The sequence below is a fragment of the Anabrus simplex genome, chromosome 2, assembly GCF_040414725.1.
Source record: "Anabrus simplex isolate iqAnaSimp1 chromosome 2, ASM4041472v1, whole genome shotgun sequence".
Taxonomy (NCBI): Eukaryota; Metazoa; Arthropoda; class Insecta; order Orthoptera; family Tettigoniidae; genus Anabrus; species Anabrus simplex.
Window position 1 is genome coordinate 180233128 of NC_090266.1, and position 14752 is coordinate 180247879.

General features: G+C 38.1%; 1 protein-coding gene across 5 annotated transcripts in view; it reads left to right on the forward strand.

Moving 5' to 3' along the window:
* RhoGAPp190 (Rho GTPase-activating protein 190) overlaps positions 1-14752 on the forward strand; it is a 1293865-nt gene that overhangs the window by 1050736 nt on the left and 228377 nt on the right. For all 5 annotated transcript variants that reach the window (XM_068226122.1, XM_068226123.1, XM_067140451.2 and 2 more), the window contains one exon: positions 2122-2213. In XM_068226122.1, coding sequence (XP_068082223.1) covers positions 2122-2213 — 92 coding nt within the window. The remainder of the gene's footprint in view (positions 1-2121; positions 2214-14752) is intronic.

Here is a 14752-nt window from a genome sequence, read left to right on the forward strand (position 1 = left end):
TGTAATTGTGTGCTATGTACTGTGAGCATAAGTGTTGATCCCATATGCCTGTGATTGTTAATGTGTAGACTAGTATTTAGATAATAAAATCTGATAAAAAGAACGTTACTAGCTTTTGTGCTTATTTATTTACCATGCCAACCCATTACAATAGTAATTATTGTATGGCCTCAACTTCCACATGCTGACATTTGATTTAATGTCATTTATGACACAGGTATAGAATATATGGGAAGTGGAAAGTGTTTGTAGAAGATTTTATTTGTAAATCTTTTTAAGTAGTACTTACTGTATGATCTGGAGTGTTGTGCTAGAATATTTTATTTGTATTCCATTCAGCTACCTAACCTGTTCTACATAGGTTGATTGTAACTAGTAGATTACATTTCTATATTTTCTGGAACAGTCAAGAAAGTTTGTTATGCAAATTTTTGAACAGGTTGTGTTGGCCTTTGTTAGTTATACATTCTAGAAATATGTTCTTACTATTCTGGAAATGGAAGATTCGCGATCGTATGTGTTATTTAAAGTTATTTAAACATCGCAACTGAAGAAAGTGTTGTGATTGGTCGATCTGGGCAAGCTCCTGTGTTCTAATTGGCTACACCAAGGCCAAATTTCCCTTTTAAAAGGGGCTAGGCAGCATTTTGTGGGCGGGTCTGAAGTCTTTGAGCCGTCTTGGTCTTGGCCTGCCAGAGTTTTGACGTGGTCGACGTTGTCTCGCTACCAGAATGGGCTGCCTTAGGGTAAGCGCTGTTGTTTTCTGTCCAGATTTAAGTTCCATTTAGTTTTCGTTGGTGTATCACAGGAGATTGCCCTAATCGCCATTTTTATGTTGCTCAAATGTTTGAAAGGTTAGTTTAACTTCACTCTAATTTGTAATAGCATAGTGTATTAGCTCTTACCTTCAAGATTGTATTGCCAACTTGGTTTGTAAATTGATGTATCGTATTTGCTTGACTCTTTGATCTTATAGGACGCGCTTGTCAAGGAGTTTCTAAACTGTGTCTCTAAGAACATGTATCTTTATTTTACAAGCACTGTATTAGTATTTTTCGCATTGACTGAAACTGTTCGTAATTTATTTGTTTTTGTAAATTCCATTTTGTAAATAGTATTTTGAAAATCAAAGATCATGGCTGATTTTCCGAAAACTGCTACCTAGACATATCCATGCCCCTGGTAGGTTCCCAGTACCGTCCCACGTTCCTTGTTTGTTATTGTCAAGTTGCCCTCACCGATATTTACTTCTGCTGTTTTCGCCACAGTTCATTACATGATTATGGTGTGTATAGTGTTTAGGTACCTTGTAATTTCATTTACTTTCCTCCCTTTAACTGTGTTTGTGTAACTGCTGAAGTACTGGTTACAATTTAAGCTGCCATTGTGCCAATATCCCTTCTGTTTCACTGGGTTCTTTTTTTTTTAATATCTTGTCAAGAAGTCATAAAAATTTAGAAACATAATTTCCAATCCTGAAGAGGAGTATGGCCTCGAGGTTAACTGAGCTTTTATCATACAACATAGGGTGCCATATGAACTTTTCTCTGTCCTTTAAGAATCCAACTAACTCTGCCTTGTTTGAACCTGCTATCTTAGGATCCGGAGGTCAATACAGTACTACTGATATTATTCTCATTCCTAGTTTTCTCTCTTTTTAATTTTATTTGTACACTTGTTTATTCCCTTTGCAATACACAATAAGTGAAATTAAGTGTTGTATGTCTGTGAATAAAGAATAGTGTTCATGTTTGTACATTATACCAATTTTTATGAATTTATCACCTTTATCTTGCATCACACATTTGTGTGGTATGTAATTATGTTTTAATTTATATGTTATAGCTCGAAGTTGTTGTAAATAGAAACTTGTCCCTGACAAAAATTCCTTTTGGTTCCGTGCACTTCTTTGTGAACAATATTGATTGTATTTATTCAGAATGAAGGTGTTAATATAGTAATTTCTTCAATAATAATGCTTGTCTACTCAAGGTTATCAACAAATAAAAATTTGGTAAATTTTCTTATCAGATATGCTGCATTCTACAGTAAATTTCAGTAAATTGCATATACATCATTAAATCTCTGAATGATTTTCTTTCTGATTTATTCCTGAAATAGCTAAAATGAAAATGGAAGTTTCGTATGGCATTGGCCATGATGACGAGTCCAGCCTTGACGTGTCTTCTCCAAGGGATGTCAATTCTCCAATGGTATGTGCAAGTGTTAGAATCATTTCCTTTATAGTGTACTTTGATTTAAAGTACCTTTTATGTAGTTGCTAAAACCCATATGATGTCAGTTGTTAAGGGTAGATTCTGTTTCATACAGAGCTACCCTTTGTTTCATTTCATTCTCAGCTACATACTTACGACGACTTTACAATAATTGCCCTTCAAGCAGAGTGCCGGTAATAAGTCTGTCAATTGCACAGTACTGATTTAGTTGGTTATTGCAGTGCTGTATTAATTTGTTATGAAGGAAGCCATTCTTTTTCATGGTTGATTTAGTTAATATAACTTGTAAGTTCTTCAGTCTGTCAAAACACCAAATGTAACACTTAGAACACAATTGCATACGTATAAAAAATTAAGTTATTTTTGCAGGTATGTTATAGTGCATTGAGTGTTACATTTTGTGTTTTGATAGACTACAAGTGGCCAATTTTATTAAGTGCTGTACTAATGCATGTAGTGATCTGCTACCTTTCACTTGTCTGCGTGAATGTCTTATTGTGTTTCAGTTCCAAAATTTAGTATGGAACGTGGAATTTCCAGTTGTAACTTATCAAAAACTAATCGTTGTTCATTGTCAGAGAATTTTAGGATTATTATTTTCCTGAAGTTGTTCCACCGAAGACTTTCAGTTAATATAATAGTAGGGATAAATATTGATCAAGAAAAGAAATTGAAGGAATTGAAGGAATCTTTTTTTATGTGTGTATAATATCAGCACTTCATTGAAATAATTATAACACATAACTAATTTTGATTAATAAATTTATAAACTACCTGAAAAAGAAAATATTTGGCAATAGTATTATGCTTGAAAAAGAAATATGTTAATTAAATACAGGTTTTTCCAGTAGACTTTCTATTTCAAACTTCTTCACAAATAAATTCACCGAACTCGATAGCTGCAGTCACTTAAGTGCGGCAAGTATCCAGTATTCGGGAGATAGTGGGTTCAAACCCCACTGAAGGCAGCCCTGTAGGTGGTTTTCCATGGTTTCCCATTTTCACACCAGGCAAATGCTGGGGCTGTACCTTAATTAAGGCCACGGCCACTTCCTTCCCTTTCCTAGGCCTTTCCTATCCCATCATCACCATAAGACATATCTGTGTCAGTACGACATAAAACAACTTGTAAAAAAAAAAAAAAAAAAAATACTGAGATCTGGCCATGATCCACTACTAATTATCCTGTCACTGAACGCATTTCTAATTGCAGCCATAGTATTACATCCAGTGTGGGCCTGAGTACTGTCTTGCTGAAGGTAGGTATAGTTTTTTTTTATGTAAGCTAACAAGATTATCTACCTTCTTCACTTGCTACATTAACTCAGCTGAGAATGATAGTCTTAGTTTGATAAGAAGCTCATTATGAAACAAATTACCAACAAAAGTTTTGATGATGTGTGTTCCAAAAAAAAATTCCGATTTGTATTGGACAGATTTATATCCAATACCAAAGTAAATATTGTTGAATTAAGAACAGCCGTCCTGAAGTACATTGTGTGGCATAAAAAGTGATTCTCTGGAAACCGTAAAAGTAGTCAGTGAGACGTAAAAATAAAATAACATCATTATAAAAAGTGATTGCCTGAAAATGGGTATGTCCCGAAGTACAAGTACCCCATAATGAAAGAGCACATTATCATAACAGATTTCTTGGCTAATTAGTACATGGTGGTCAATCTTACCAAAAAAAAATGCAGTTATGTGCTTACGAACAAGTTTAATCGAAAAATATTTTTTACATAATTTAAGGCCACTGCAGCTACCTTCATAGTCCCAGCCGTTAACCCTATAAATGGCAATGTTAATTCCTGTGGAGGTAGCCATATTTGGCAGCTTTTACTTGTCTAAATAAAATGCAAAATATCCGCAAGTTATGAAATAAATCTACCAAGTTATATATATATATACAGAAAGCTTTTACAGTGAGGATTGTGACGGTGACACGAAATTACGCATATGATTTGACTATAAAATGTATGGTCTATTCAAAAAATGTAATTGCTAGATTCCAAATGGTAATAAAAATTTTGATCATATGTACAGAAAACTGGAACCTGTCACAAATGAACTGAGATATACAGGTTGTCAATAATGTATCTGTAATGCACTATTCTCCGGACCACCTTTTGAGCAGATTAAAGCGGAAGTGCGTGTATAGACCAGGGGATGGCGTGGGCGACAGGGGCAGCGCCTATGGTGTTGCCACACGGTAGGTGAGGGGGTAAGGCTTCGGCCACAGTGCAGGCGGCGAGCGGAGCGTTGCTCTGTGTGGCGGCACGGATGAAACTCAAACCTGCGTTAGCAAATGCATGCAGCCATAGTGCCAGCGGCGCGTCACTTTGGAGGGGAAGTTGGCTCAAGGACAACGCTGCCTGCCGCCAGCCGCTCATTCCTGTTTGAGATTTCAGCTGCGCCGCTCGCAATGACTGTTCGTGAATTAACAAGAGCAGATAAGGAAGTGTTGATTTCTGAAGTTCAAACTCGCACTTTCCTATGGAATGACAGAGAGAAGAATTTCAAAAACCTACTAATGACAAGGAAAGCATGGGAAGAGATTGGAACGATATTAAATATTCCAGGTAAATTGAACTAAAAATCAAACACGGTTATGAACATAAACAATATTGCCATTAATAACTTACACATTATTATTATTATTATTATTATTATTATTATTATTATTATTATTATTATTATTATTGTACGTACTGTTATAATTGTTTAATTAATATTATTATATTTTGTAACATATTATTGTGTTGAAAACTTGTTTTCGGCATAGTATCTACTTCTATAAAAGTACTTAAATGAGATATGAAATTTGCATTTTAATAGGCCTACTAATACTAAAAATACTAAAAAGGAGTCCTTGGGGGACAGAAAAATGAATGTTCTAGTGTTTATGTACTACTAACACTGAGAACAATGTTCTGTGAGGTTATTGACAGATTTGCTCAGCCTGTAACTCGGAAGAAACCTTTGGTGTATTGTTTTAGCAGTACTTATTTCTATCCGTTTCCCTTACTGTTAGTTACAATATGCCCTTCTATTTAGTTACAGTAATTAATTAATGTAGTTTATTTCTAAGTCTGCAGTTTTAATTCTGTTTATGATAATGATGAGGTGATACCAACAGACAGTTTACAAGTCATTGAAATAATCAGTGAAATACTCTCTTATTTGCCTCGCATATTCACTGCAACTGTTGTTCCTGCGATCTAAGTTCCCACAAGTTTGGACAGTTTCATTTTCTGGAAATTGTAGAGTCACTTCACGATAGTGTAGATCACTGTCACCATCCTTTTCCCTTATTAGGTTATGGAGGACACAAGCACATTTGATAAAAGTGATGGCCTTTTCCACGTTTGTGTCAATATTTGTATCCAGAAATCGCCACTTAGCGCGTAATATTCCGAATGCACATTCCACACATTTTCGAGCGCTAGATAAGTGTTTATTAAACCTTTCCCTTCTAGGCGTTAGTCCTCTCCCCGGATATGGCCTCATGAGGTAAGGTTTTAGAGGATAGGCTTCATCTCCAAGAAGTACCAGTGGCACTTTTACATCTGAGTTCGGTAGTCCTTTATCACTAGGCACATTAAAATTATTGGTTTCCAATAAATTGAAAAGAGTGGAAGTTGTGAAAATGCCTCCATCACTCTGTTTTCCTCTCGACCCCACCTCAATAGTTAAAAATTTTTTGTCTGCGTCAGCAACACCTTGTAGTACAATGGAGAAATATTTGAGATAATTAAAATAACTGGAGCCGGAATTAGGAGGGCACTTTATCTGACAGTGCTTTCCGTCGATTGTACCGAAGCAATTAGGGAACCCCCAGCGTTCATAGTAGTCAGTGGCCACTTTGTTTAGTTTTTCTTCAGTTGGTTGTGGCATGAATTCTTCAACCAGTTCACTCCGGATGACCTCACAGATTTCTTTCACTATTACAGAAACTGTAGATTTTCCTACCCTGAAGGAAAATGCCAGTGACCGAAACGATACCCCTGTCGCTAGAAACCTAGAAAATAAGAACACGGTTAGAAATTTACTTTTAAGTATTTTTCAAATTTTAAGCCATTAGGACTAATATAAGATTATATTAATTACCACATACAGTAGTTATTGAATATTTATGACTGTGTTCTACTTCAGGAAACGTGGCGAAAAACAAGTGGAAGAATTTGAAAGACAAGTTTCAGAAGGAACTCCAGAAGCTTCCAAAGACATACAGCGGTTCCGAAGCAAAAACCGTCAAATCATCTTGGGCGTTTTTCGACGCCATGATGTTTGTAAAGGACGTCGTTCTTCCCGGTAGAACTGAGGGAAACCTCTACCTACAAGAGATGCCATCGCCATCAAGCGCCTCTTATGTGGGGGAAAGTGAACATACTATTGGCAGTGATGGTGAGGAGATACCGCAACAGACAAATGTAGGATGCTAAAAGGTTTGTTTTTTCCACCTATTCAATACATATAAATTTTATAAATTAGGAATTTATTATTGATTCCACTTGAGACATGTTTCGCCCTTCATTGAGGGCATCATCAGTCAAATTATCACCTCAAGGTAAAAAATCAGGTAACTGGTTAGTAGTTGACATGTACAAATTAATACATATTATTAATACACATACAAAAATTAAGTATGGGAAATAGTTGTACAAAAGTGATGGTTGAACATATAGGTTTATAGATGAAAAGTCAGCACCAATGCCTAAAATTAACATAGTAGAGTTCGGCAGTGGTGCTCTGGAGAAACAGTTGACGCAATCATAGGAAAATAAAAAGTTTAAAAATATTTACATTATAACAATTAAGGGAGAAAAGGTGTAGTGTTCGGCGTCAATGTTTGTAACCAAAAATTAATGTCAAAGGTTGGTAACTATACAGTATTTACATTGTTCAATTGAACAGTTGAGATAAAGTTTTAAAAATATTTACATTATAACATTCAGCGTAAATGTTTGTAATAAAAACTAATGTCAATGGTTGGTAACTATATAGTAATTACATTATCTAATTGAACAGTTGAGAATTTACAATTATATACATAATTACACAAGAGCAGCTGGTGCGCAAGGATAAAAAATTCCAGTACCAAGTGCGTCCTGATGTTTTAGAGGTTGGAAGAAGGAATTAGCATTGACATTTCAGAAATATGTAGAGCAGTTTATTTTAGTTAAAATCACCGGGGGTAGGGAAATATTTCATAGCCAAATGAGGTTTTAAAGGCATCAAGCTGAAAGTTTTCCAGTTGCAGCGCCGAGATCGGTACGGAGACTGGTCAGTGTGGATGGAGATTCATGGGTATTCCGTGCGTTTGAATGGCAACAATGGTGACAGTTATTAGTGGGTAATTGCTAATTAGGAAAATGTTGCAGGTTGAAACTCTCGCTTATTCTTTTAGTTGACTTCTGTAGCATCGAATGTGATGTGAAGACATCGGTGTGAAATGCCGGTGAGACAAATTGATATTGTTCCGTGGAATAAAGTATGGCGGACTTCGGGATGAAGTTATTGTTCTTTACTGGTCTGGTGAGATAGAATAGAGTTGCTTGTGTTGTGAACTGCTGTGGAGAGATTAGAATGTACACCGCAACTGCAGAGTCAGAGCGTTAAAGCTAGGGTGAGGTATCTTCTCATTCTGACTGCGAAGAGGAGCCGTAGTGGCACGCCATATTTGTGCCGATGTGTGCTGGGTTCCGGCGTGTTGTTGAAAGTTGTATTGTATGAAGTGGAAGTTATCTGATGTGTCGCTGAGAGGTAATTGTTGATGAGTATTGGTGGACTATGAAGGAGGCTCAGTCGGTAATACGCACATGCGGTTGCTAACCGCAGTCAGAATGAGAAGATGCCTCTCCCCAGCTTTAACGCTCTGACTCTGCAGTTGCGGTGTACATTCTAATCTCTCCACAGCAGTTCACAACACAAGCAACTCTATTCTATCTCACCAGACCAGTAAAGAACAATAACTTCATCCCGAAGTCCGCCATACTTTATTCCACGGAACAATATCAATTTGTCTCACCGGCATTTCACACCGATGTCTTCACATCACATTCGATGCTACAGAAGTCAACTAAAAGAATAAGCGAGAGTTTCAACCCGCAACATTTTCCTAATTAGCAATTACCCACTAATAACTGTCACCATTGTTGCCATTCAAGCGCACGGAATACCCATGAATCTCCATCCACACTGACCAGTCTCCGTACCGATCTCGGCGCTGCAACTGGAAAACTTTCAGCTTGATGCCTTTAAAACCTCATTTGGCTATGAAATATTTCCCTACCCCCGGTGATTTTAACTAAAATAAACTGCTCTACATATTTCTGAAATGTCAATGCTAATTCCTTCTTCCAACCTCTAAAACATCAGGACGCACTTGGTACTGAAATTTTTTATCCTTGCGCACCAGCTGCTCTTGTGTAATTATGTATATAATTGTAAATTCTCAACTGTTCAATTAGATAATGTAATTACTATATAGTTACCAACCATTGACATTAGTTTTTATTACAAACATTTACGCTGAATGTTATAATGTAAATATTTTTAAAACTTTATCTCAACTGTTCAATTGAACAATGTAAATACTGTATAGTTACCAACCTTTGACATTAATTTTTGGTTACAAACATTGACGCCGAACACTACACCTTTTCTCCCTTAATTGTTATAATGTAAATATTTTTAAACTTTTTATTTTCCTATGATTGCGTCAACTGTTTCTCCAGAGCACCACTGCCGAACTCTACTATGTTAATTTTAGGCATTGGTGCTGACTTTTCATCTATAAACCTATATGTTCAACCATCACTTTTGAACAACTATTTCCCATACTTAATTTTTGTATGTGTATTAATAATATGTATTAATTTGTACATGTCAACTACTAACCAGTTAACTGATTTTTTACCTTGAGGTGATAATTTGACTGATGATGCCCTCAATGAAGGGCGAAACATGTCTCAAGTGGAATCAATAATAAATTCCTAATTTATAAAATTTATATGTATTGAATAGGTGGAAAAAACAAACCTTTTAGCATCCTACATTCAGTATCTTCAATACGGATAACAATGATTTTTATCACTTGCAACAGACAAATGTGTCCTCGGATACCACAACGCCAAAACCAAGAGCCCGGAAGCGTAAAATCGATCCATTCGATGAGAAGATGCTGGAGCTCGAGGAAAAAAAGATGGACATATTATTAGAAGAACAAAGGCAGAGACAGGATTTCAGTGATCCCGATTACTGTTTCTTAATGACTCTCCTGCCGCATATGAAGAATTTAAGCGCGGTGGAAAAATTAACATTGCAAAGTACACTCTTGCTTGAAGTTTTAAATGCAGTAAAAAGACACGAAGCAAGTGAAACAGACTGAAACCCTTGGAACTTTCGTTCTTTTCTAATATTTCTCTAATATTCTAATATTTTTTCTAATATTGAAAAGTAAATTTTAAGTAGAAGCTAACTTGTTCTTATTTACTTTTCCTTGCAGTGTAGGACAGCTCTTGGATGTATTTTGAACGAAAGCGACTTAATTTCTTCCACAAAAATTTACGGAGACATAGAACTAATCAATTTAATTTATATATACAATTGCACCATTTAATTCAAAAATAGCCTTACCTTATTGTAATGACTAGTCTTTCTGCAGGACTGATGGGTCTCTGGAAGTTGGTGACTTGCTTCTGTAGTCGCACCTTAAGTTTGTTTAGTAAGAAGTCAAACGTTTGAATAGACATACGAGTATATTCGAAAAATCTATCTGGAAATCTCCTTAGTTCCCCATATAAATGATGAAATTCTCCATACATTTCACGCTGTTTATTAATTGGATGAACACCAAATTCTCTCCTGACCCTACTTCGAACTCTTCTTTTTAGGTAAGAATTTTCTAAAAGCAAAGACAAACGGGAAAACTTTGATACCGCCATTATCTAATCACCACGTGCAGGGGACACGCCGCGCCGCTGACTAACTCTCGCAAGATGTCCACACCAACGCTCCCTCCTCCCCCACTCCACAACTTTTGACAGCGGCAATGCTCCGCTCACTGCCTGCACTGTGGCCGAAGCCTAAGGGGGGTGCGCTACTCAGAGCGAGTTCGAGTTTTGGCAATGGTGCAGTCAATGCGGAGCTGCCATATTTATAATACCAATATAAATGGTCCGTTATTGGACATTATAAATTTTCCAGCTAACTCATTCCTGGTTGCCAGCGTTTCGCCCTCGTGTGCTAGGCTGGGCTCATCAGTTGGTACCTAGCACACCTACCAAGACGCTAGCTAGTGCATACCGTGGAGGCCACTGCGTAAGCTAATTGTAGCCACCAGTAGTGCCAATGCACTATGAGACACTTTGTCCCATTATCAAAAATTGATGCCTGCTTGGCCATCAGATGATATAGATGTTGATTCCCATAGGGAATCTGAAATATTTGTTCCGAATGAGTAAATTTATAATACCAATATAAATGGTCCGTTATTGGACATTATAAATTTTCCAGCTAACTCATTCCTGGTTGCCAGCGTTTCGCCCTCGTGTGCTAGGCTGGGCTCATCAGTTGGTACCTAGCACACCTAACAAGACGCTAGCTAGTGCATACCGTGGAGGCCACTGCGTAAGCTAATTGTAGCCACCAACAGTGCCAATGCACTATGAGACACTTTGTCCCATTATCAAAAATTGATGCCTGCTTGGCCATCAGCTGATATAGATGTTGATTCCCATAGGGAATCGGAAATATTTGTTCCGAATGAGTAAATTTATAATACCAATATAAATGGTCCGTTATTGGACATTATAAATTTTCCAGCTAACTCATTCCTGGTTGCCAGCGTTTCGCCCTCGTGTGCTAGGCTGGGCTCATCAGTTGGTACCTAGCACACCTACCAAGACGCTAGCTAGTGCATACCGTGGAGGCCACTGCGTAAGCTAATTGTAGCCACCAGCAGTGCCAATGCACTATGAGACACTTTGTCCCATTATCAAAAATTGATGCCTGCTTGGCCATCAGATGATATAGATGTTGATTCCCATAGGGAATCTGAAATATTTGTTCCGAATGAGTAAATTTATAATACCAATATAAATGGTCCGTTATTGGACATTATAAATTTTCCAGCTAACTCATTCCTGGTTCCCAGCGTTTCGCCCTCGTGTGCTAGGCTGGGCTCATCAGTTGGTACCTAGCACACCTACCAAGACGCTAGCTAGTGCATACCGTGGAGGCCACTGCGTAAGCTAATTGTAGCCACCAGCAGTGCCAATGCACTATGAGACACTTTGTCCCATTATCAAAAATTGATGCCTGCTTGGCCATCAGATGATATAGATGTTGATTCCCATAGGGAATCTGAAATATTTGTTCCGAATGAGTAAATTTATAATACCAATATAAATGGTCCGTTATTGGACATTATAAATTTTCCAGCTAACTCATTCCTGGTTGCCAGCGTTTCGCCCTCGTGTGCTAGGCTGGGCTCATCAGTTGGTACCTAGCACACCTACCAAGACGCTAGCTAGTGCATACCGTGGAGGCCACTGCGTAAGCTAATTGTAGCCACCAGCAGTGCCAATGCACTATGAGACACTTTGTCCCATTATCAAAAATTGATGCCTGCTTGGCCATCAGATGATATAGATGTTGATTCCCATAGGGAATCTGAAATATTTGTTCCGAATGAGTAAATTTATAATACCAGTATAAATGGTCCGTTATTGGACATTATAAATTTTCCAGCTAACTCATTCCTGGTTGCCAGCGTTTCGCCCTCGTGTGCTAGGCTGGGCTCATCAGTTGGTACCTAGCACACCTACCAAGACGCTAGCTAGTGCATACCGTGGAGGCCACTGCGTAAGCTAATTGTAGCCACCAGCAGTGCCAATGCACTATGAGACACTTTGTCCCATTATCAAAAATTGATGCCTGCTTGGCCATCAGATGATATAGATGAGCCCAGCCTAGCACACGAGTGCGAAACGCTGGCAACCAGGAATGAGTTAGCTGGAAAATTTATAATGTCCAATAACGAACCATTTATATTGGTATTATAAATTTACTCATTCGGAACAAATATTTCAGATTCCCTATGGGAATCAACATCTATATCATCTGATGGCCAAGCAGGCATCAATTTTTGATAATGGGACAAAGTGTCTCATAGTGCATTGGCACTGCTGGTGGCTACAATTAGCTTATGCAGTGGCCTCCACGGTATGCACTAGCTAGCGTCTTGGTAGGTGTGCTAGGTACCAACTGATGAGCCCAGCCTAGCACACGAGGGCAAAACGCTGGCAACCAGGAATGAGTTAGCTGGAAAATTTATAATGTCCAATAACGGACCATTTATATTGGTATTATAAATTTACTCGTTCGGAACAAATATTTCAGATTCCCTATGGGAATCAACATCTATATCATCTGCCATATTTACTCACTCAGTGGATATCCTGAACACGTGGGTGCAGTTCCAATCATAGTCTGTTTATGCGTATTGTGTGCTAATTCATAATTCTTGTAGTCTCTTGTACGTTTGTAGGTTTCTTCTTACTCGTTATTGGATATTATTGTGCAATGGATCAGAGCCAAAATTCACCAGACTGTTATCAGTTGAAGAAACGCAAGATTTTTACGTCTGGCGAGAGAAATATGATTCTGTCTGTTTATAAGCATTTCCGAGCGAATAGTATTGATGGCGGGATTGGTTTACCTCGTGTGCTGACCCCGGCTCTGATTCCGACTGGGATGTGCAGCCACTCAATAGTGACACAGATTAATTACTGCAGCACAAGGTAAGCTGACGCTGAAACCTCCTGCATGATGATGATGATAATAATAATAATAATAATAATAATAATAATAATAATAATAATAATAATATGTAGGCCCTAATAATACTATTTATAAAAATATTTGTAATAATTAATTTATTGAAAGTGTGCTGGACAAAGCGGAGGTGGGACAGGTTTTCGCCTGGATCCCCAACTTCATCTGTCAGTTTCAAGTTAATTCCAGTTCGAGTACATAATCCTTACTTCTCTCGCTTATTCATAAATCGCCCGTGAGTAGCAGCTCATTTCAGTCAGGACTCAGGCCATATATTTGTATAATAATAGTGAATAATAAGGAGCCTCCGTGACTGAGGCGCCAGCCTCTCACCGCTGGATACCATGGTTCAAATCCTGGTCATTCCATGTGAGATTTGTGCTGGACAAAGCAGAGGCGGGACAGGTTTTTCTCCGGGTACTCCGGTTTTCCCTGTCATCTTTCATTCCAGCAACACTCTCCATTCTAATTTCATACCATCTATCAGTCATTAATATACATCACTTTGGGAGTGGCGACCCTATCGTAATAATAGCCTATGTATGATTCATTCATTATATCCTTGACCCGGTCAATGACTGGAAAACAGGTTGTAGGTTTTCATTTTCAATAGTGAATAATAAATAATAAAATGTTTTATATATATTGATAATAATAATAGTAATATTTTAATGAATGTAATGCTTACTGTTTATGTCAAAAGAATTCGTTCGCAATGCTTTTTTAAGCGTGAAATTGTAGTTAGTACATTCAAATTGTGAAAGCCTCTGTGGCTCAGGTGGCAGCGCGTCGGCCTCTCAACGCTGGGTTCCGTGGTTCAAATCCCCGTCACTCCATGTGAGATTTGTGCTGGACAAAGCGGTGGCGGGACAGGTTTTTCTCAGGGTATTCCGGTTTTCCCTGTCATCTTTCATTCCAACATCACTCTCCAGTATCATTTAATTTCATCTATCGCCGGGCTGAGTGGCTCAGACGGTTGAGGCGCTGGCCTTCTGACCCCAACTTGGCAGGTTCGATCCTGGCTCAGTCCGGTGGTATTTGAAGGTGCTCAAATACGTCAGCCTCATGTCGGTAGATTTACTGGCACGTAAAAGAACTCCTGCGGGACTAAATTCCGGCACCTCGGCGTCTCCGAAGACCGAAAAAGTAGTTAGTGGGACGTAAAGCAAATAGCAATATTATTATTATTATTAATTTCATTTATCAGTCATTAATCATTGCCCCAGAGGAGTGAGACAGGCTTCGGCAGCCGGCTCAGTTCCTATCCTCGCCGAAAATTGGGGCTTCATTTATTCCATCCCTGACCCGGTCATTGACTGGAACAGAGATTGTAGGTTTTCACATTTAAAATGTAATTCAGTAAAATAAATGTTTAAAGATGTAAGCCGCTAAAATACTGCATTGGATTCTAACACGCATACCTTAATGTATTGATTATTTTAAATTCATTTGAGGTTCAATCCGTGAGCAGTGCTGTATTATAGTGGTGGAGTACAACTTTGAATCGTGTGGCGGCTCATTTGGCAACCACGGCGAGTGTGACGAGACAATGACGTCACTTCCGCTTTAGTCTGCTCAAAAGGTGGTCCAGAGAATAGCAAAAGTTTCATCACTCTGAGAGGTATATTCTTGAAAATATTAGGGAAAATGTATTGGCATGCGATCATTTAGAA